Source organism: Hydra vulgaris, chromosome 06, assembly GCF_038396675.1.
Source record: "Hydra vulgaris chromosome 06, alternate assembly HydraT2T_AEP".
In the NCBI taxonomy this organism is placed as follows: domain Eukaryota; kingdom Metazoa; phylum Cnidaria; class Hydrozoa; order Anthoathecata; family Hydridae; genus Hydra; species Hydra vulgaris.
This window is the reverse complement of record NC_088925.1, coordinates 51077442-51102743: the sequence shown is the minus strand read 5'-3', so window position 1 is coordinate 51102743 and position 25302 is coordinate 51077442. Positions and strand designations below refer to the sequence as shown.

Below are 25302 nucleotides of genomic sequence, written 5' to 3'. Positions count from 1 at the left end.
AACAGTTACTTCACGGGAAACATTATCTGACGTAAATGTTGCGTCATTTAAAGAAAAATTTTCGTTTCTTTACTGGAAACATAATTACGCCATCACATAAATACAACAGTTACATCATTTAATTAAAAGTTATCGTTACCTCGCCGAAAACAAAGTTACATTATACGATAACTTCATCCAAGGATAACTTTTATTTTATATATTTCGAAAGAGATAGCAAATGAAAGAAATAATTTATTTGCAACTGTTAAACTGAAATTGACTAAAACTATTCTAAAGATAACTACCGTAAACCGGGAGGTTTTTTGAACGTTTTGGAGATATTTTTATACACACTGTTCCTCCACTATTGTCAATAATTGAAATTTAATAAAGTTCATATAGGGGCGAAGCCTCACATAATTCAAATTTAAAACAATATTTAAATTAAAGGATTCTGTATAACATTAGTTTAATTAGCTATTCAAAGTTGCAAATGCGCTAATTTTGAACACGTTTTTTGTAAAGGCAAAACCTATTCAAAAACGTATTGTTTTATTTTTAAAATTTAATAAAAATAACAGTTTAGTTTTACATGAATTTATTATTACTAAAATAATATAATATTATTTCATAACAAACATCCATTTGATTTTTTTTTTTTTTTTTGTCTTAATGGATATGTTTTAAGCATAAAAAAGAATCTCGTTTATAACTGTTAAATTTAAACAAAAGCATGCTTTAAGAATTATTGGAAATGTAGATCGTTTCTCACACACTAAACCTCTATTCATTAAATTTAATATTCTCAACGTATTTCAACTAAATCTTTATCAAATTCTTATTTTTATGTTCAAAGTTAATAAAAAATAGCACCTATTTTATTTAACTCTTTTTTGGAAAAAATATATCATCTATACCCAACACGACTTTCAGAAAACAATTATGTTCAACCTAAAATCTATTACTCTGTTACTAAGTTCTCAATTGCTAACAGAGGTCCTAAACTATGGAACATGCTATTAAATAATGAGTTAAAAACTATTTCTTCTATTAAACAATTTAAAAACAAACTTAAGCAAAAACTTTTAATAAATGACAACGAATTAAAATTTTTCTGAAGCCTTTGAATAGGAGTAATTACGTTTGTCTATTTCTTTATAAATATAGTTTAATTATATATTCTGTATACATTTCAATTTGTACATTATGACGTTGTTTTTTATCTGATATAATAAACTTTACATATATAAAAGACACATTAAGATACTAAAAATGTTTTTAAAAATGTTTTTGTTTGTTTGTTTGTTGTTCGTGTATTATCTGTTATTTTATGATTTAAATTCAAAAGGTTTATAAATCTAAAACCAGTTAGGAAAAAAATAATTTAATTAAAGTAATTAACTAAAAAATCTTCGTATACTTTTGGATATATTACACTGTAATATAGCGTAAAATGTTTTTTAGTTTTTATTTATCGTTATTTTATTTTAACGCAACGTTTTGTTTAACGTTTCTTTAACGAGTTACTTTGTTTTGTATTTTTATTATTGACATTTTTATTTAAAGGGGCTTGGTGATAAGACAGAACTTGTCTTCTTCTTGCCCCAGCCATGTATTTATATATTTGTATTGCATAAACTTGTAAACTTTTCTTATAGGCGAAATACATAATAATAATAATAATAATAATAATAATAATAATAACATTTACATTAGGGGTGGGAGTTAAGGTTAGTTTTAGTCTAACTAAATTTAGTCGACTAACTTTTTAGTCTAACTAAAATTAGTCAAATAACTTTTTAGTCTAACTGAATTTAGTCGACTAACTTTTTAGTCTAACTAAATTTAGTCGACTAACTTTTTAGCGTAACTAAATTTAGTCGACTAACTTTTTAGTCTAACAAAATTTAGTCGACTAACTTTTTAGTCTAACTAAATTTAGTCGACTAACTTTTTTAGCGTAACTAAAATTAGTCGACTAACTTTTTAGCGTAACTAAAATTAGTCGACCAACATTTTAGCGTAAATAAATTAGTCGACTAACTTTTTAGTCTAACTAAGTTTAGTCGACTAATTTTTTAGTCTAACTAAATTTAGTCGACTAACTTTTTAGTCTAACTAAATTTAGTCGACTAACTTTTTAGCGTAACTAAAATTAGTCGACTAACTTTTTAGTTTGACTAAATTTAGTCGACTAAGTTTTTAATTTGAGAAAAATATGTTGTTACTTTTACCCAAAAAATACTTTTTTTAAATCTTTTTATGTGTTAGTTGTGAAGTGGTTTGAGCGCCATTTTTTTAATAACAAATTGCTGTAAGTTACAATTTAGATCTCCATGGCATCTTTTTCAAAGTTGATTTTCAGAGTTTTTCAAGTTTTTGAGAAAATTTTTTTTTCTTAAGTTTGCAAGATATACACTTGGAGTTTTGTAATAGTAAAAAAACTGTATCCAATTACTCCCCCCTTATTATTAAGTACTTGTTTTAACTTTCAATGAAAAGCGGTTTAAATCTGGATTTTTTCAATTTCTAATTAAAATGAACCATAAACTATTAGAAAAAAAAGTGGTGCCATATTTTTGAAATGTGTTGTATGCAGAAGCTTTTTCGGATTTCTTTTATATAATACCAGCAATCATTTTTTGAGGTAATAATACCTAATTTATTTTGTTCTACACTCATAAAACGCAGTTTTTACAGTGACGACAATATGATTGTAGTTGTTAGTAACAATTACACAATATAGAAATAACAAAAAACATTAATTGCGTAACAATTTGTTACGCAATTAATGTTTTTTATTATTTCTATATTGTGTAATTGAATATCTTGTATCTTGTAATTGTCTTGAATATATCTTGTTCAACTCTCAATTTTTATTTTATTTTTAATTATTATTAAAATGCTAATAACTAATTATGTATTCGGTATAAAATATCAGCTGTTTTTGGCGGAGTTGTTCTACTAACAAACCAATTTTTATTTAATTCAATGAAAGAAAATGTGGGGCAATACTAGGTACAAACAAAACATTTTTATTACCTAATTGTCACAAATTATATTACGTATTTTAAATTTCTTAAAAACAATAAATTTTAATGAATGTCTTTAAGTTGATTTATTTGTCTTAATTCATATTATGTTCATATAACTTCTCAACACAACAAAATTTAAGGAATGTCTTAACTGACACCTCAAAGTAATGGTTTCCCGCTATATATTAGATAAACCGTTATTCTCAAATATATATTTAAATTTACTTTAAGAAATTGCATTTTTAAACTATGTCGAAAAATAATACGTTTTCTCCAAATGAATATGCTGCTCCAATATCTGATTTGATGAATCTGACGAAGAAAAGATTGGATAAAAGAAAGACTATAGATGAACAAACCCTGCAGATCATAACGATAGCGAAACAAGTTCAGGTTTTTCATCCGGTCAAACAGAAATTGAAGTTGATGCTCAGTCCATTGAAGAAGCAGCTAAAACTACATACGAATATTACTCAATCGAGGAGGAAACATCAAAATGGATATGCAATCAATGTAATAGTAACAGACCTAAAAAGTACTCTTGTAAAGCATCAAAGAGTATATTAGATTACCATCTTGAACATGATCACAAAATAATAACGCCGAAAAAAAAAACGAACTATGAGTGGCTTGTCAAAAGAAGTTAGCGATAAGATTGATAGAGCTCTTTTAATTTTCATTATTGCCTGTTGTCCTCTATTTATGTTGGTTGAAAGTAGTGCATTTAAAGAATTTGTTTTGTGTTTAAATCCAAAGTATAAAGTGCCTTGCCGAAAAAACTTAAGATCTCTTTTAACTGATTTATATCGAGAAAAAGTTGAACTTTTGAAATCAAAATTATTATCAATTAAAGTTTTATCTGTTACTACTGACGGATGGACGTCCTGTCAAAACTATAGTTATATATCTGCAACTGCACATTTCATTTCTGACAAAACAAATTTCATCAGTTTTTGTTTGGGCTTTGCATACCTTAATGGCCGCCATGATGCAAATAATTTAAAAGAGGCTTTGCTAAAAATTGTAGAAAAGTTTAAAGTAGATGATAAAATAATGAGTATAGTATCAGACAACGCCAGTAACGTACGCAACTGTTTAAATTCTTTAAAAGTTTGTTTAAACATTCAACCAATAAGATGCATGGGACATGTTTTGCAATTAGTTGTTAAAAATGTCATAGATTTAGTTGAAGAAGGTGAAAAAGATAGTTCGTCTAAATTCTTTTTCATTGCAAAAACATTAACTAAGTGCAGGAAAATTGTTACATCTTTCAATCATTCTTCTCAACTTAATGATTTATTAGAGGAAAGTCAAACACGACAAGGTGTCAAAAAAAATTACATAATTCATTTCATTCAAGATGTGAAAACTCGTTGGCACTCTACGCTTCTCATGGCAGAGAGAATGCTTAAGCTTCACTCTTACGTAAAAGATATCTTTTATTCGAAACAACAATACAAAGATATGAAAAAATATTTACTCGATGAAGATGAAATGGTTAACTTAAAAGAAACGGTAAATGCTTTATTAAGCTTTAATCAAGTAAGTGTTTTACTATCTGGCGATAGGTATGCAACGTGTTCTTTAATTATTCCAAGTATAAAGTACCTTGAGAAGCAGCTGAGTAAGAATAAAAGTGAAACTCCTCCTTTAATTGTAATATTGAAATCACATTTGTTAGAATCTTTACAAACTTACAAAGATTCATATGAATTAGAGAATAATTCCTTTTTATTGTGTGCCACTTTTTTGGATCCAAATTATAAAAACTTTCAATTCTTTGAAAAGTACGAAAAAAAGAAATATTTAAAAATTGTGAAAGAATTTTTGTCAGATTTTTATCTCTCAAAAAGAGTTGGTGAAATAATTCCAATTAAAAAGGTGACAAAGGAATCAAAAAAATTTAAGTTGTCATTTGAGGATGAAGAAGATGATTCCGGAAGTGGTAGTGACAAAAATGTAACCTTAGATTTAAAAAAAGAAATCAGTGAATATATAAGATTGTCAGTGCACGAACAAAATGTTTTAGAGTTTTGGCATCAAAATCAATATGTTTTTCCAATATTGTATTGCATTTCAACGATGATTTTATGTACACCTGCTACCAGTGCACCAAGTGAGCGCCTTTTTTCTGATGCATTAAACAATTTATATGCTAAGCGAAACAGGATGACGGCTGAATGTTTTCAAATGTTGATGTTTTTGTACGAAAATTTGGAATTTTTTAATTTGGTTTAAAATTGGTGCAATTTAATCAATGTAATACGGAAATATCTTGTTGTAATAATTATTTTTGAATTTATTTTATTGTTCTTAAATAAAAACTCTTAAATTTAGAACTTGAACTGCTTTGTTTTAAAAACAATCAAACAAGGTTGCAACATGTTTAAAAAATGATTTTATACAGCTGTTGCTCTCATGTTTAGGACAGGGGGGACCCCAGAAACTTAAGGGCTTTTATGTTTCCAGGCTACAATTATCGCAATTTTTTGCAAAGTATCATTATCCGATTTTCAGTTTTTTTTTTTAGAAAATACAATTGCTTAATTAGACTATAAAACTAAGTGCAAAATATGTACGTAGCAAGTCTTCCCGATTCTATGTTATTTAAATTTAAGTTTTTTTACATTTGTAAATGTATTTTACATTTTCATGTATTAATTATGACCCACCCAAGTTTGTATTTCATAATGAATGATCTCATTAACCTTACCTTTTCTTTATAATTCTACAAAAAATGGCGTCTTAAATGCGGTTCATTTAAGTTAATATTTCAAACTTACTTTTTAAATAAGATTGCTTCTAGTTAACTTTAGATCTTACTTTTCACGCTAAAATTCTTATTTTCTAACAAACTATCTACTCCAGCTTGAAGCAATTTAAAGCCAAAAATTGCTGCTGCCTAGTATACAGCCATATTTAATATAATTAAATGAGTTTATATACGACTAAAAATTAAATTTTTGATACCAAAAAAAAACACAATATTTTGGGAAAAATATATCGTAACTTAATTTTTTTTAACAAAAAGTGAAAATGTACTTTAAAATGATAGATATTCTGCATTTTTTAAGTAATTAAAATGTGATAAGAAATTTTCTGGTTTGATAAAGCGACCGCTGCCATTTAACAGAATGTTTATCTTATTTTACAGTTTTACACGTTTTAATTGCGGAGGTTGCATTTTTAAATGCGGACGATGAGCCTCTCGGTAAATGCTATTAAATGTTTTGCATTTTAAAAACTCTATTAATACGTTTAACATTTGGTATGCATTTTAGAATAAATAAATTGCCGAAGCTTAAATGTACTTAAATTGTAACAAACATAACCTAAATACGCCAACCAATTTAAGCGCAATTCCGTGCTTATTTGTCCGTACGTTGAAAAAATGAGAAAATGATAAAGTTTTAATTATGAATGTAATGATAACGTTGCATATATAAGCTTTCGCATTAAATGTCAAGCTTGTTGAGAAAAATTATGGAAGTTAGCGTTAATAAATTGGTACTTCTTATCGCTTATATGAAATTAAATTTTTTTGCGAACCATGCTCATTGCGCATTGTTACAAATCTTATGTTTTAAACAATAGAAATTAAATTATAAAGTCTGTCGGATTCGTCAAAATCTTTTGGTCTCGTCTAACCAGTTACATCAACTTCCTTTTAGTTATTCAAGATAACAGCAATAGATAGCGATTCCACGGCTCAACGAAAAACATTTGACGTTTGAAAAAAAACACGTAACTTTCATGAACTTTACTCTCTTCTATCTTTTTGTATGCTTAAGCAAACACCTTAAGGTTTTTTGCATCAATTAGTGTTACTCAACTTCTTTCCAGTCATATATAAAAAGTACTATGGTTTATATGGCTTCATTTAAATTTTATCCATATCTTAAGACCACTTTTAAGCAAAAAGCTCGAAGCGGGAACATTTTTTTAAAACAAAGCATTTTGAGGTTAGGATTACTTAGTACCAAAACACATCCAATTTTTATAAAACTCTCCGTATACATTAAAAAAGGGATGACGAATCAAATGGAATGTGCACACTTTTTAATTTTTATACATAAATTTTTAGTTCTTAGCGTTTCAAAACTTCAAGGTTTATTTTTATAGAAAAAAAAAAGTGTTTTTTAAAAGTGTCCAGGTGGAAATTGCAAGTTTACTCTTTCCTTTTTTTATAACAAGTATTTATTTATGTTTTCTTGAAGAATAGGTTCTAAGAATTTGTATATAGAAATTATGTATATATATAACTATCTTCCTTCGCATATTTTATGACGTTTTTTGTTTTAATTTTGCGTGACATAATGCAAATTTTCGGTGCCATAACAATGCAAATTTTCCATACTCAAGCCCTATACCTTTCGTCAAAAAATCATCAATTATTGCACTACAAAAAATTCAATAACTTTAGATCCTCTTAACTTCAAAGGCCGAATATTGGTTTCATGTCCAGGGAACTACACCATCTACTATATTGCTGTAGACTTATTGTTTATGAATATTATAGAATTTTTTATCTTTATGTTTAACAACAGAAATATATACAGTTAAGGATAAATAACTCATACATAAAATGAATATAAGTACAATAAAGAAAAAAATAATTTGTCACAGTTTTAAACCTATCCTGCACATCGTGTAGTAAACTACACATTGCTCTAAAATAGAGCAACAGAAAATAGCGTCTAAACGACGTTATTTTCTGTTGCCATGGGGATGAAACTTTCCTCCGTTGGCGCTCCTCAAACAATAACATTAGATATTGCCGGTTCAAGATGGATCACGCTGCTTCGACAAGGTAAGCATGTTATAATAATAAAATAAAAGGTAAAATTTATAAATTTACGTAATATTAGTGATAATTATTTTTAATAAATATATAAAGAACAACTTAGGTCAGTTTTTCAAAGGTTTCTGTTTTTTTTATAAGTAAAAACTGCATATATTTGCAATGTGTATTGTACTACACATTGCGCAGTTATGGTTACCAATCAGCCAACAAATGCGTAGAATTTTATTAGCAATTAGGCTCAACGCAAATGAAAATCACATTTAAGATTATTTGAGGATTAGTACTTATAATTACTAAAACCATTCATATTTTCCTGGTGTAGCCAATGGTTTTAATTGCTCTACTTTTTACAGAATTTACTAATATAAAATTTTATTACTATACTTATAATGTTTTTTTTTCAGCATAAAGATATTAGGCTGTTTTTTGGCATGTTGATGCAAATGAGTATTATGAAACTTCCTCAGAGACGTATGTATTGGTCTCAACAGACGCGTATTTCCCAAATTGCTGACGTTATGACAGTGAAACGTTTTGAGGCCATATTAAGTGTACTGCATATTTCAGACAACAGCTTAGAAGTAAAACGTGGTCAACTAGGATATGATCCTTTTCTTAAAATTAGACCTCTTATAACTATTCTTAATGATAACTTTAAAAAATATGTGGAGGTTGAGAGTCATCAGTGTGTTGATGAACAAATAGTTCCTTTTAAAGGTCACCATCATCAGAAGGTGTACATGAAAAAAAAAACCAAAAAAATGGGGCTATAAGCTTTGGGCGAGGGCAGGAACAAGTGGGTATATTTATCAATTTGAAATGGTAGGCGATCTTAAAGAAAATGTAACTCAGATTAATAGCACCTTGGGGGAATCAGGGAAAGTAGTTTTGAGGTTATGTGCCTCTTTACCCAAAGAAGTTGTTGTATTTTTCGATAATTACTTTGCCTCCCCAGACTTGTTAGTAGAGCTGAAAGCCAGAGATTTATTTGGAACTTGCACATTGCAGGTCAACAGGTCTGGAAAATGTCCTTTACTTACAGACAAAGAAATGAAAACCAAAGGCAGAGGTTCGGTAGATTACAGATTAGATAAGAATTCTGAACTAATTGTTTGCAAATGGTTTGATAACAAATCTTTCCTCCTTGCCTCTAACATACATTCCATCGAACCAATAACGCAAGTCAAGAGATATGATAAATCAAAAAAAGAGCATGTTTTTGTTTCATGTCCAACTATAGTCAAGAACTATAACCAATGTATGGGTGGACTAGATAAAGCAGATATGCTGTTATCTTTATATAGAATATTTCATAAGTCAAGAAAATATTGGCAGAGCAATTACTGCTGCAGTAGTTCAGGATATTAGGTATGATAGAATTGATCATCTCCCTATGCGAAATAGAGAAAATTTTAGTATGCACAGATGCAAACTTTCTGGCTGTAAGAGTAAAACTATATTCATTTGCAAAAAATGCAAGGTATCTTTATGCATAAAGAATGATCCAGAATGTTTTATTGCCTACCATTCAAAATAACTGTACGCTAGCTATAGCATGGAAATAACTACAATATTTTTTTTTTACATTTTTTTGTAACAATTACTCTATAAATATATATTAAGTGCCGTATGCGAGTCATATTCATTGTATATAGGCCTATTTACTATTGAAAAAGGAAAAAGTGTTTTATTTTTATTGATTTTTTTTATATTGATATACGAGATATATATATATTTATATATATATATATATTTAAAATGGCATTTATTTCAATACGTAAGTAGGCTATTCATTCATATATACCCCAAAGTGTACAACGTGTACTATACTACACATTCAATATTTTCGAATCATAAATAAATATTTTTTTTTTGGTGGACTAAAGCATCTAATTTCATCCCATTTGACAATGTTTTAATGTCAAAACCAAAAATTTTAAAAAAATTGGGTGCTGTGCAGGATAGGGTTAAAGAATTTAGCAAAACCAATTTATGGCAAACCGCAAGAATAACTAAGTATTTAATATTAACATAGCATGATTTACCAGCTATATATAAACTAATTTTTATTTGACAAAAACAAATGGGTTATTATGTGCCTTTTATGACAAATGAAATAGTATATGAATTATGAAATACGAAAACATGAAATATCTGGCTACATTTTGCAAGATGATTATAAACTTGAATAACTTTTTAAAAGGTTTTGCATTATCAAACGAGTTATAAAAAAGCCCATTAGAAAATACATCTACTAAAAAACAATGCTCAGTGGAATATATATTATGGAGCTTATAGAGTAGTCGAGGCAAAAAATGGCGACATATCGGAAATAATACTCAAAAAATACACAAAACTAAGGCTGGTGAATGAAGGACCAAGGAGTTGCATGAAACCAGACCTTGACTAAAAATTTTATTTAAGCATTTTTACTTTTCGCTTTACTTTTTTTAGTCATTTTAAAATTATCTTTACAGATCTATTTTATTATTGATGGAACTTTGTTTACACGAAAAAAGTTCCCAAATTTACAAATGTTTATCTTGGAAAAATGATGAAAATCTGTTCGTGCCGACAACTGATTTCCTTTTTTTCTTCGTGTAATTTGTTTAGTAATTTGTCAACACGTAAAGTAGTTACTTATCCTGAACAGTCTTATTAAACAAATGCTATAAAATTTAAACTAATACCACGTGATCAGAGTTTCTGTTTAAAAACTAAGGGAAGCCATTTAATAGATTTTTTTGTTGACGGGTGAAAATTTAGAGTTTGTCGGAAACTCGCATGGCTCGCTGATTTCTGCGGCCTCTATGATGTAAAACAATAGGTTGCACGTCCATCTCTTATAGCTCCATGGTAATAGGTAGTGAGTGTCATACCCCCAACAAATAATACTTCTGAAAGCAAATAATACTTCTGAAAATTAGACTTTCGCAAGTTGCTATTTCAAATAATGCTCTTCCAAAACTTCCAAAAGTTTCACTTTCGGAAGTAGCACTTGAGAAATGAGCGCTTTTAATAACTAGGTTTCGAAATCTATAAAGGAAGTTTATTCGCCTAACTGCAAGAAATGTGAAAATAAAATATCTGTATATATCAAACTGTTTGTAATGAAACTTTATTTTCAGTATAGCAACATATTAAATTTTTACTAGTTTGTTTTTTCAAATAATGATCAAAAAATTTATTTCGAAAGGAAAATTTTCGATAAATCCACTTGAAGAACGGTCACTTACGGAAGAAAACTTGAAATTCGTCATAAAAACAAGATTGAAATGTTCCATTTAAAAAAATCCGTTCAATGAACTAAGTAATTAAATGCTCATTAGGTCATACTCATAAGTGTCAATTATCGCGCATGCAAATTTTTATGAAGTAAAAAACTGATATTATTTTTTAACTGAGTCCTTTCGGTAGGTTTCAAAAATCTTCTTTCGAAATGAATCGATTAGCAAGTTTCTTTTCGCTTGTGAATTTTGCGAAAATTTTATTTTTCGTATATTGCTTTACCAGCGGCGTGGGCAGGATTTTTTTGATGTTTCAGATATGACACTTTTAGACATCGTGCGAACTCATAACTCAAGAATGTTGTTAAGTCAAATGAAAATGTTTCTCAAAAAAATTGCGGTGATTGGAGCGTGAGAACAAAAATACCCCCAACAAGTTGGCTTTCCCAACCCCGAATTAGACGTTAAATTAAACTGCAGAATATTAATTAAACTTTCAAAGGGTGCCTTTTTTAGATTCCGTTCCCATTGGGTGTTTATAAACAGTTGCAACAACCGCATTGGTAGTTGTCTCAAAGCTGGGACAAAATTCTAATAATCAAAGTCGATTTAATACGTTACGAATTTGATTTGACGTGCTCCTATGAACCATATTTGGGACATTCAACCGCCACAATAATGTGCCATCGTGTGTGAAAATTTCATGGCTTCATAGGTTATTCAGTTTTTAGTACTGAAGCTTGTTTTAATCGACTAATTTTAGTTACGCTAAAAAGTTAGTCGACTAAATTTAGTTACGCTAAAAAGTTAGTCGACTAAATTTAGTTAGACTAAAAAGTTAGTCGACTAAATTTAGTTACGCTAAAAAGTTAGTCGACTAATTTATTTACGCTAAAAAGTTAGTCGACTAATTTTAGTTAGACTAAAAAGTTAGTTGACTAAATTTAGTTAGACTAAAAAGTTACTCGACTAAATTCAGTTAGACTAAAAAGTTAGTCCACTAAATTTAGTAAGACTAAAAAGTTAGTCGACTAATTTATTTACGCTAAAAAGTTAGCCGACTAGTTTTAGTTAGACTAAAAAGTTAGTCGACTAAATTTTGTTAGACTAAAAAGTTAGTCGACTAAATTTAGTTACGCTAAAAAGTTAGTCGACTAAATTTAATTAGACTAAAAAGTTAGTCGACTAAATTTAGTTAGACTAAAAAGTTAGTCGACTAAATTTAGTTACGCTAAAAAGTTAGTTGACTAAATTTAGTTAGACTAAAAAGTTAGTCGACTAAATTTAGTTACGCTAAAAAGTTAGTTGACTAAATTTAGTTAGACTAAAAAGTTACTCGACTAAATTCAGTTAGACTAAAAAGTTTACATACGAGACGATGCAAGTCGAACATCTTAAGAATTGCTAGAAAATCCTCTTAAGAAATTTAACGGAAAAAGGTGATCGTGTTTTAAAAAAAAAGGTGCTAGCCTAGCCAAATGTCCTTCAGGACCTTTGGCTAGCACCTTTAGGATTTTGGAACATTTTATCATTACCAAGCTTATTATTATCTATTGAATTTTGTGCTTTGATTTAATGGGGTTCAAATCTAAAATTTTTTGCTCCAAAATCTTATAGGAAATGTTGAGAGTGATTATAGTATTATAAATTATAGAGAGAAATTTTTAGAAACATTGTAAAGTATAAACATTACAAGACATTATTTAAACATCAGTGTGAAATAAATCTTCTTAGGTTTGTAGTTCATATAATCGCGTTTTTTCTTTTATTTTTTAAAAAAGTTATGAAAACGTTAGACTGAAAGAAATTGGTGAGTTATTTTCGTTTCTTAATAGTAAAAAGAATTTTGTTGAAAACTATGAAAACAATCAGGAAAAAGTTGGTTTTCATTCTAAAGATTTAATCATTGAGGAATTTTCAAAAATCCATGATGAAGATATATTTAATCTTAGACGTTATCTATTTACTGAGATCTTAGAGAGCTTCGAGCTCGAACAGTTTTTTTCTTTAAACATTAGTTTGGATACTGACGACTCTTTTAAGAATCTCAGAAAAGATACAAGGTCTCAACATGCGTGGATGATATTTATTTAATGTCTATCTGTCTTTCTAAAAAAAAAACTACATAAAGATTTCACTTAACTACTCGCTAATTCAAAAACAATTTGTCAACAAAAAACTAGCAATGTAACAGATATAGGTATTCTGTTGAGTTTAAAAGAACTTAAAGACCCCATAAATACACTGCAGTCAGATAACACTAGAAGTTTATTGCAAAAAAAATATGACAAACTAGACGAATCAAATACTGAAATTATAAAAAATCAACAACAGCTGTTTCTAAACAGTGCCACTAACTCATCGCTATTTCAAAAACCTATTGAAAATTCTATTTTTTCCAATTCAATGAACTATCGATCCTTTACTCAAAATGATCTTCAAAATAAAGAAACAACACACTTCACTGTAGATGATAAAAATGAAAAATAAAAAACCAAGTGTGAGAGAAACATAATCTTGCCGTTAATGTAATAAAAACCAGAAACGAAAGTGTAACAAATGAAGACCACAGATGTCCGCTTTTTGAAAATTTCAAGTTTTATATATTTTTATGATACTTCAGTACTAAGCTATTTTAATTTAAAAATTCATAACAAAAAAACTATGTTTTAAGGTTCTATGGTCATTAAAAAAAGGAAACTTTAAACCAACCACTGTTGTCCAATGTGTACCGGATAAAAATACAGTTGTCCAAATTATTTATAACTAAACAAATGATAATAAAAGCGCAAGTCACACGACTAACTTTTACCATCTTGTTTATAAATATATATTTATACATACACACACATATATATATATACATTTTTTTTTATATACAAGGATGAGACTCAATTGAATGACGAATAAAACGAAATGTCAAGAGTGATGGCCTTAACCTCTCCACCATTATCTAATGCATGATAAAACCTATCAGTTATTGCTGTTAGCAAATCAGCTGTAAAACGAGAAGATCGAAACCCATATTGATGGTCAGAAAGTAAGTTATTAGATTCAAGATGAGAAATTAAGTGTTTGTTAATTAAAGATTCAAAAACCTTGCTTATGATAGGAAGAAGACTAATGGGACGGTAGTTTGACAAATCAAATCGCTCTCCAGAATTTTTAAAGATAGAGATAACAGATGCTGCTTTCCAGCAGGCTGGAAAACAAGACTCTGATAAGCACTTGTTGAAAAGTTTTGAGAGTATAGACAACAGCTCCGGAGAACACTTCTGCAAGACAATAACAGGTATGTTGTCCGGACCACAAGCTGTAGAAGAGTCTAGGCAGGAAATCACTTTAGATACAGAAGCTGGAGTGATACGAATGTCAAGCAATGGATCAAACTGTTTGTTGGCAATATTAGGTAGAACGCAGCTAGTGGAATCAAGAGATGATATTGATGAAAAGTTCTCAGCAATCAATTCAGGTTTGTCTCTAGGTGAGGTGACAAAGTCTGAACCATGAGAGGCGGAATTAAAGATTTGCCCTTGTTATTAATACTATTGAAGATTCTCCAGAAGTCACGAGAGTCTAATTTTTGAGATGAGATACGAGATTTCATGACCTGAGATTAGCGGGCTTTGGCGTTAGACAAAACCTTTTTACAATTGTTTCTAGCAGTAATAATCAGACGTCTGTTTTCTGGAGAATTGTTTTGCTGATAAATTTGGAAGTAACGGTTTCGATTGGCAATTGCAGCAGCACAGTGTGAGAAAAACCATGGAAAAGATTGAGACTTATCTTGGAATCGTCGAGAGGAAACAAAGAATTCCATGCCTGCCTGAATCCATGAAGTTATATAAAAAGCACATTTGTTGACAGCAAGACGAAAGATTTCTACCCAAGGGTCATCACGAAGAAAATCACGGAAAGAATCCCAGTCAGTTTTAACGACTTTACAACGGTAGTTGTAAGAGGTACGATAATAGGGGGATTCAGGCAATGAAGAAGAATGAGATATTAGTTTTAGAGAGGCCAAAATGTGATCAGAAGCACCTAAGAGTGAATGTGGAAAAACTGAGCACTGACTAGGATCGGAAACAAGACATAAGTCGAGTAGAGAAGGTAAATGATTCGGGTTGTTAGGAAAGCGAGTTGGAAAGTTGACTATTTGAGTTAGGGATTGAGAAAGGCAAAAGTTGTGGACTTTAATGCCTGCAGGCATTAAAGCCCACAACTTTTGCAGCAGAATCACTGACACCAATCCATTCAGAGTGGTGAGCATTAAAGTCACCGACAACAACTATGTTAGCTGATGGATAAAGAGAGAGGGCTTGGTCAATAACATCAAAAAGAGAGCAGTCATAAGATGAAGGAGAGCGATATAGAACAAAGAGAAAGGCAATAGAGTGAAGTGGTGCTAAACGAAAGCACATGAAAGAATAGCCTGTGGATTCAAATCTAGTTTCATGACAAATGGGTGAATTCTTACGAATGTAAATGCCCAGGCCAAGCATGTGGCTATTGGAGTCTTTACGAGTTAAAGGAAGATAACCATCAACACTAAGATCACAAGATGAGACAGCTGAACTTAAATTAGTCTCACAAACAGCAAGTAGGTCTGATGAACTTTGCAAAAGATAAGACTCAACAGGAGAAAAGCTACTTCAAAGACCACGAATATTAGTGAATGATAGGTTTAGAGAACTTGGTGATGATGATGGTTTTTTGTGTTTTATAGTTTTTTGTACTTTATTTATTTTTAAATTAGATTAAAGAACTTGACTCAAAGCATAGATAGTACTCAGAACACTGTTTAATAGCCCAAGCAATTGCCTCATTACTACTATTAAACCCTAAGCCGTAACAAAGGGCTCCAAATGTGGCCTCCGCATTGCACACCAAAGTATAAACAAGGACACCATTCATGCGCAACATGGCAATGTTAAAACTTTGATATTTTTCAGCTGTTGATGGAATCAGCCTCTCTGAGAGCTACCACAGAGTTTGGGAAACCTAACTACCAGCCGGCCTCAGAACCATAAAACTGAGTTTTTGAGCTGTACCCTCATCAGTAGATAATAGAATGAGTTGCTTAGTCATAAAAACAGAGACACAAGCAAAACCCATGCTTTGAGTCAAGAAGATCCAGCATTCAAAATCCTAAACTGGAAACAATGTATTAAAAATACATCTGCGCCAGCCTAATAGATGAAGAAGGGTTGCGAGGCTGGTCAACAGATAGAATCTGTTTACCCTTTAAATACTTAAATATATATATATATATATATATATATATATATATATATATATATATATATATATATATATATATATATATATATATATATTCATAAACAAGACAAGTTTTTTAATTTTTAAAACCATTTTATTAATAAAAAATAATACATATTTCAACTAACACTAGTCATCTTAAGTTAAAATTAAATATTTAAAATTTGTTAAAATACCTATAGAGGTGTTAAATATATATATATATATATATATATATATATATATATATATATATATATATATATATATATATATATATATATATATATATATATAATTATTCTTATACAAACTAATAATAATATAATTAAAAAAAATACAATAAAATCAATTAAAAAGTTTATCATGTCGTACTAAAGAAATAGGAAATAACAAAAGAATAGTTTAAAAAGATAAGCCATATGTATAAAATGCCTGACATAAACGATCTCTTTAAAGTATTTTAAAGAAACATGCACCCATCTTGGCTCATTCCAAAAATATATAACTCCTATTTAAACAAGATTAATTCAAATTCTTTCTTTAACACCTTTTTTTTAAACACCTTAAAAGGTATTTTAACAAACTTTAAATATTAAATTTAAACCGAAGAGGACTAGTGTTAGTCGAAACATGTATTGTTTTTTATTAAAATGGTTTTAAAAATTAAAAAAATTTGTTTTGTTTATAAAAATATTTAGATTTTTGGTGCTTAAAAGAAATTTTGTTTGTATATTTATATATATATATATATATATATATATATATATATATATATATATATATATATATATATATATATATATATATATATATATATATATATATATATATGTAAACAAAATTTTTTTAAGCTCCAAAAATGTAAATATTTTCATAAACAAAACTAATTTTTTAATTTTCAAAACCATTTTATTATTAAAAAACAATACATGTTTATATATATAAACATGTATTGTATTATTTTTGGTTATTTATGGGTGTGTGTGTGTGTGTTTGTATAATATAACCAAAAAATAAGTTAGCATTACCAAAATCAGAAAATTATTGATCCGATTTTTTACTTAGTCAAGATACAAAAGGTACACCATATGAATTAAAACAAAAGTTGAAATAATTGAAGAGAAAGTTTTTGTCATTATAAATATATATATATATATATATATATATATATATATATATATATATATATATATATATATATATATATATATATATATATATATATATACATATATATATATATATATATATATATATATATATATATATATATATATATATATATATATATATATATATATATATATATATATATATATATATATATATATGTAAAAAATCGGCTCAATAATTTTCTGATTTTGATACTGCTAACGATATATTGCAAAACAAAAATGTTTTAGATGTATTGCTCCAGTTTCGGGTTTCCAATTCGAACAAGTTCAGGTTCGAACGTTGAAACCCTTGTCATTTTTTAAGAGATTCAAGTTCAAACTTTCTTTCTCTAAAAGTTCGAACATGTATATATATCAAAACTAGATTCTTTATTATCAATTTTTAACAGCTAAACCAAAACCTTTTTTAAACTGTAACTTTTTTAGACTGTTTTTGTTACTTTTAATTTTGTTGAGCAATACTTTTTTCAAATGCAACACTTTTAAAGTTTAGGTCACAAAGGAATATGTAACAAATGATTTAGAACGTTACTTTTAGGTTTTAAAATTAAAATAGTTACGTGCAGGCTTTATTACACACAGTATATGTGGTTGTATATTACAATGTGTTACTATCTACCTTTAAAATAATAAGTGCTCTAAAAGGTTACAAATTAAAGTGGTTTATGAGTTGATGAATTTACGACGGAAAAATCACAGATGTCCAAAATGAGTGTCTTGTTTTCAAAAGAACACTGTGAATAAATAATAGTCGTATTTAGCACATAAACAGCGTTTATATATTATGCTAAGACTAAAGTGTCATTAAAATATACTTTTAATTAAATATATTATTAATAAGCAGATATCTAATGTCATTAAACACTAAATTTCATTTTTCTCAAAATGAGAAAAATGTGACATCTGCTGTTTTACCCGTGTGGTCTACAAATGTAATCATTGTTGGACTTGAAGAAACCTTATTAAATTCAGACCGTAAACTTGTCACAAGGTTTTTCAACGTCATAGATGTCAACGATAGCAAAGTTGTACACATCCGACGTTACCGAAATAGTAAAAGCGGAAATCGAACCAAGAATAAATCAATTGGTGTTATTCAAGTAGTCTTTAAGAATCAAGAGCTCTAGCAAGACGCTCTGAAAAAAAGAAACTACCATGGCAAGGAACTTATCAAAGCGGTTTACATAAAAGAAGACCGCACTGCAGCAGAACAAGAGACGTTTATTAAACTAAGTTCAGAAAAAAAAAATACAAAAACGATAAACTGGAAAAGACTCTACCAAACCAGCCTTTTCGCTATATCATCCACCTCTGCACAGGTACCGTACGCTGCATTGACACAAATAAATCAAAAAAAATTCGAGATGTCAATGGATAAACAAGGAACAAGCTGAAATTATTCGGTGGGCCTTCTGTAATAACGCAACATATAGCAAGGGGAGGGGAATCCAAAATTGACTAGTTTAACGACTTTTTCTTAATTAATTTTTTATGCTGATTTCAAATTAATTAAGACTTTTTTTCATTGGCCTTCTACTTCAATTTTAATAAAAGTGATTATTTTGACAAAACAATCAATTGTTAAATTTAATGAAATCATTATTATTATGAAAGTAGAATCCGTGGTAAATGTTTTTTTTTTTCGTTTTACCAATAAAATACGTAATCACGTGTAGTATTATACATAAAATTACTCCATTTAAGGAACAAATTATAACAACTACTAGTGAAAATGCGAAATAACTTCATTACAACTGCGGTACAGTGATTTGAGTTCTTTTTCAGAATTAAGAGGTCTAAGGTTCGGTATTGGCTCTGACCAGATAATAACCATTGGTAAGGAAGGATATGTGAATTTCCTAGTTTTATTGCTATTTCACGGTGTTTTATGATAAGACACTAGGTTCTTCTTGGAGCAGCCTAAAAACTAAAAAAAAATCATCGTAGGTGATTGTGGATTGTTGTGAGGACTTTCCAAGTTAAGTAGAAACTTTGAATTATTATAATAATTCAAAATACAAAAAAATGCTGTCATATGTCTACAGAAGAATATGCTATAGCTTATTCTTCAGAGCCAGGCTGATTGAAAAAAAAAAAAAAGAAAAAAAGCCGATTGAAAAAAAACCGATTGCAATAAGAGCCACGCTTACGCTTAAGTTCATTTTTAGTTGTTATCGTTTTATAAATTGCAAAAACCTGGATAAAAACGTAATGCATCAATTATTCCATCATTGTATCTTTTTCCAAACCCATACTACTTTCTTATTTTCTGTCGAATATTTAATTGTAGACTTTATTTAAGACAACTACAAAAACAACCCTGAATAAAGGCAACTTTGTATGATAAAATTCGTTAAATACTGGGAGATTTCTAAAGAAGTTTAATAATTTGGCTTTATTTGTTTACTAGTTTATGATTTATTTATTTATTAGTTTGTTACTTCTTGTTACAATATTTTTTAAAGTAATCAGTATCTAAAAATTAATAGCAAAGTATTTTCTAAAGTAAATCAAAACAAATTTTTACTCTAGGTAAGACTTATTTTTGTTTAAATGCAACTTTCATTCATTTTAACTCAAAGTTATCAATCAAAATTTAAATTGCATAAATTTTAACATAAAGTTGCGTAACTTTACACGCCACAAAGACTTATAGTTTTCAAGTTTTTAAATATTTTTATAATGTTAAAAATTGAAGTAGAAGGTCAACCACAAACAATCAGCAAAAACTGAGTTGTTTTCTTAAAAAATTAATTAAGAATGATTGGTTAATCAACAAATATAGAATTTTGGACCCCCCACAAATATCCCCTAAATACCCCCCACAAGCTTCAATGCCACTATCTCTGTCAACGTTAATGGTACCAATCCAGTCGCAGCTCCAAATACGGCTCAAGTAAAAAGCCGTATACCTCCCAAACAACTTAAAATAAAACCCAAACCCGCAAGATAAGCACAACAATCATTACTCAATACTGCAACTACATCCAAACACAACCACATCTACTTTTGGGCTAACAGCCCTTGCTCTTAAATAGTGACTAGAGTTCGAAGCTAGAATCAACACTCCCCAAAAAACGAACTAAAATCAATCGTTAGCTTCATAGCTGAAACGTGGTTCCATGATACATCTGACACCTCTATTGATGGATACCATTTGCACAGAAAAGACAGAGGCAGCCAAGGAGGGGGTATGGCGATGTATATTAAAATTACTATTCCTGTTGTATTAACTAGTATAAAAAATTTAAACGACTCTAGCATTGAGCAACTTTGGCGAATTATCAAGTTCGGTAATGAAAAACTCCTCCTAGGATATATCTATCGCCCTCAGGATAATAACAATGACACCCTCATGAAAATAATTTCTTCAATCAAAGCCGCAAAAAACAATCTCTTGAAACTAAGCTGCGCATTTAGGCTCTTATAGGGTGAATTTATCTTTAGCCTCACAACATATGAAGAACTTGTCGTTGATGAAAATACACTAGTTAAAGCGCGTATCAACAAAGAATGGCCTACTCAACGCCGTTAATGCAAGTTCTCGAACTTTTTTGTCTTGTTTGTTCTCGGTGATAACAAACATACTTTTTTTCCGGTCTGCAACATTTGTTAAGATATTGTTTAAAACTTAACATATCTTTTGCGATGTAGTAAAAAAATATGTAGTAAAGAAACGCAATATTTTGTTGAATATATATATATTTTTTGTTTAACTTTACTTAATTATTAGAAGTAATATATTTTTTTATATCATGAATAAAAATTCATTTTTGATAACAATAATAAATCCTTATATAATATAATAATCCTAATATAATATAAAATTAATAATGTTATTAAATAATGCTATATATCATATATACATATGTATATACTATATATCATCACATATACATGATAATACTATATATATGTATATATATATATATATATATATATATTTATATATATATATATATATATATATATATATATATATATATATATATATATATATATATATACAAATATTATATGTGTAGTTATAACTAGTAGTTATAACTACTAGTTATAACTATAATAACGTTATTATATATTATATAATAACGTTATTATGGTATGCATACTGCTAAAATTATGGCAAAATGATTGTGTACTTGACTGTACACACAATGGCTATGTACTACATAACGGTAATGTTGTAAACACATTATAAACATATTTTTTATAATATTTAAGTTCTTTTATAATAAAATAATAATAACATTAGATGTTGTCATTAAGAATAATAGTATTATTTATATAACTGTTTTTAATACTAATTTGAAAAACTTTGATATTATTAAATCAAAATTATATCTAGTGGTATAATACTATTTCTAGATATATTTCCAGTGTTAAAAGTATGAAAATATTGAAGTGTGTCTAAATAAAAAACATATGCATTAACTGTGATTTTATAAGCAGGAATTTTGTGTTTGTTTTCCAAACAATGTTTTCAGCATTTTTCTAAGTACTCTGACTGTTGTTGCATTGAGGAGGAACGAAAATGGGAAAATATTTTTTTCGAATTATTGGGGTAGTTTATATCAAAGAATACTACTCCATCTTCAACTTCTTTCCACCATACATTAATGCCTTCTACTAAATAGTCAGCTGATTTTTCTAAAAGTTTTTGATATTCATTGCTATTCTTTTCAATCCAAGTAAATGATATTTTTGTGTCATTAAATAGACTATGTAATGGTTGGTAGAATTTTTGAAGTATTGAAACGCCATCACATAACTTTTTTCCTTCCTTTAAATATTTTTTTGCTTGGTTGCGGATTATTGCATTAAAAATAACATTATCTGAATGATGATTAGAAGATGTTTTTGTAGACAGTTTCAAATTTTGAAACATTGCTTCTTCTTTTTCCACATTAGACGTACGACCTGCAAACAATCTATACTGTAGTGGAGCATGGGATGTGATTGAGTGATAGTATGCACCAAAGAATTTTCGCCTGCTATTTTTTAGATTTGCTTCTAAATGTTCTTTTATAATTATTGCATGCACAAATGTGGTATTTATTAAACGAAGAATACTGTGTGTTGATCTAGATTCTTCTGGCATATAAAGGATGTTTTGTATTTCAAGTTAGTAAAAATTTAAAAACAAAGTGACCAACCTTGTAATGTTCTAGGAACAGTTAGTAACTATTAATAAACTTTTTCAATAGTTGGCAGCATTTTTTGCTTCAATGCCATTGAAAGAGCTTTTAATTATATTTTCTACAATTTTTTTTATATTTTTTTTCTACTAAATATGGCAATTCATCAAATATATTTTTAATATGGTTTGAAATATCATGCATTGGTTCATTATTTAAAATTTTATATTGTAAAAGATTTAGTTGTGTTAAAGAAAAACCTGGTTTTTTAAAAAGAAGGGCAGGCAATCCTTGCACTCCATGCATTTCATTTGCCAATAGCTCCTTTAATTTTTTGACAGATGTATTTAATGGAAATTGAATATTTCTTTCATAAAGTTCTCGTTCAATCTGATTTTTTTTTAGACATGAATATAATTTTGTTTTTCCTTGGTTTACTGCCAGCTGTGAGGTGTTACTTGCATTTATATGGTCTATATACGATTTTTTAAGGAAGTGTATGGGAAGCTTAGTGATATAGATATATTATTAGAAAGATCTGCATGCATGTTGCATGCCCAACAAAAATAATTACCACCCTTCTGATGACCAGCTTCCAGTTGTGCTGCTGGATTGTCACCTTTGAATATTCGTGCAACATCTAAAATAGGTGTTCCTTTGAATTCTAAGGGATCGCTCAATTGCAAAATGTCATTAATCCTGTCATCGCTATACAAAAGTTGCTGGTCATTGGAAGGACATCTACCAAGTATGTATAAATAAGGCTTTTCGACCTCTGATTGAGCATTTATATTCTCTCCATACTTTTGTTTATATTCAAAGCTACTTAAAAATATGGCTGTATCATACATTACGCTAACAGTAACAAAAAAGTGAGTGTGATTAGATATACTGGAGCAATCATACCAAAACATTAAATTCCTTGTTCTTTCATAAGTTTTAAGTATATTATCAGCTCTTTTTTAGTTAGGGTGTCATATTCATCTTTATATTCCTGAATTCAAGAGCATCAACAATTGATTTTCAGATGATATAAATACTTTTTCATATCTTTGGGGTACAATCTTTTCCCCTGAATTATATGTTCCATCGTCTATTTTTTTTTGAGTTGCTGCTTTATTTTTTTATTAGTTGGTTTGCATGGCAAAGATATATCTCTGATGTATGGCATGTTTAACCTATAAATTAGTTTAAACATGAATGATTAATAAAATTTGAAAAGTTTAACTTATTAATGATAAGTGAAGGTAAGGTAATAAATATCTCCGTTTTTTTCTTCTATACTGTATTTTATTAATATTAGTGCCATCAGGGTATGTATTGTCTGACATTTTTCTTTTTAGATTTAGTCTTTTTAGATCACAGTTCATAGATTCTAAAAGTCTTTTCAGTACTTGGCCTCTGTTTGCGGGTGTAATACCTAAAAATTATTTTGTTTAAAATTCTTGTTTTTTATTGGTACTTATTACTGTTAAAATGGTAAAACTAGTTTATTAGCATAATACATTTATTATTGGTTTATTATTTTTGTAAATATACTATATCGCAGACATTTAAAACCATTACCTTTTTTGTTTGTCACAGAAAATTTACGTGCTAGTTCAGAAAAGTTTATTTTAAAACCATTAGGGTAGGATGAAATTACATCCAAACACTCAACTTGTTTCCAGGAATATTTCTCAACAGAACCGACAGGGTTTTTTGCTTTTTTCTCTCCCTAAATTAGTGGTAGAAAAAAAAAACTTTGTATAAGCCTCACTATATGCACCTTTCAATCCTTAATCCTTCTCTGTAGTATGCTAGAAGGTATATAACATAACTACATAAGGAATGGCTAGTACTTCTCTGTACTTAGAACACATTTGTCATATGGATTGTTAAACGAGCTCTGTGAGTGTTTCCACATCTCGGAGGTTCATTCTATATGTGAATAGAGTTTTAAAGTATGTGTGTATAAATATATGTATATATATATATATATATATATATATATATATATATATATATATATATATATATATATATATATATATATATATATATATATATATATACATATATATATATATATATATACATATATATATATATATATATATATATATATACTATATATATATATATATATATATATATATATATATATATATATATATATATATATATATATATTTATTTATATTGAAATATACAACTTGAAATTATAATACCAAGGCCATCTGTTGCATTTAATTAATACACATTAATTAAATGTCCAAATTATAAAAAATTCATACATCATTTATAATTAATGATCATTTGAGCTGGTAAGAACTATAATGGTGTAAGTTAAATTTTCCTCTATTTGATATTTATTAGATTTTATTAGATTCTTTATTTGGTTTATGTAGAAAAATCCCTACATACTACTTCACCCAGGGATCACTGGATGAACTAATGACTTATGCCAGTCCTAAATTTAACATAATGACGCATTGTAATTATAAATATTGACTTAATTCAAATCTGTTTTGATGTTATACTATTCTTTTTTTAACCAACTCATTTGCTTGTACTTGACTTACATTTTTTATAGCTGATAGTTTTAATATTCTTCTTTTTTTCGCATTTTTTTGTGTTTCAAAACTATGGGTTAGGCGGAGCTTATCTCTATTGCTTAATGATACAGGAACACCAAATGCC

At 28.4% G+C, this 25302-nt stretch overlaps 1 protein-coding gene across 1 annotated transcript; it reads left to right on the top strand.

Annotated features, from left to right (window-relative positions):
- Window positions 1-3638: 3638 nt before the first annotated feature.
- LOC136081483 (uncharacterized) lies at window positions 3639-8594 on the top strand. The gene is made up of 2 exons (XM_065798801.1): window positions 3639-5249; window positions 8226-8594. The coding sequence occupies exons 1-2, from the start codon at window positions 3639-3641 to the stop codon at window positions 8592-8594; spliced, it is 1980 nt and encodes a 659-aa protein (XP_065654873.1).
- Window positions 8595-25302: the final 16708 nt, after the last annotated feature.

Excerpts from the sequence above, each read along its gene's own strand:
- LOC136081483 (XM_065798801.1), top strand. The coding sequence starts at position 3,639 with ATGAGTGGCTTGTCAAAAGAAGTTAGCGATAAGATTGATAGAGCTCTT. Across the intron at positions 5,250-8,225 it reads ATTTGGAATTTTTTAATTTG|CATAAAGATATTAGGCTGTT; the intron begins GTTTAAAATTGG and ends TTTTTTTTTCAG.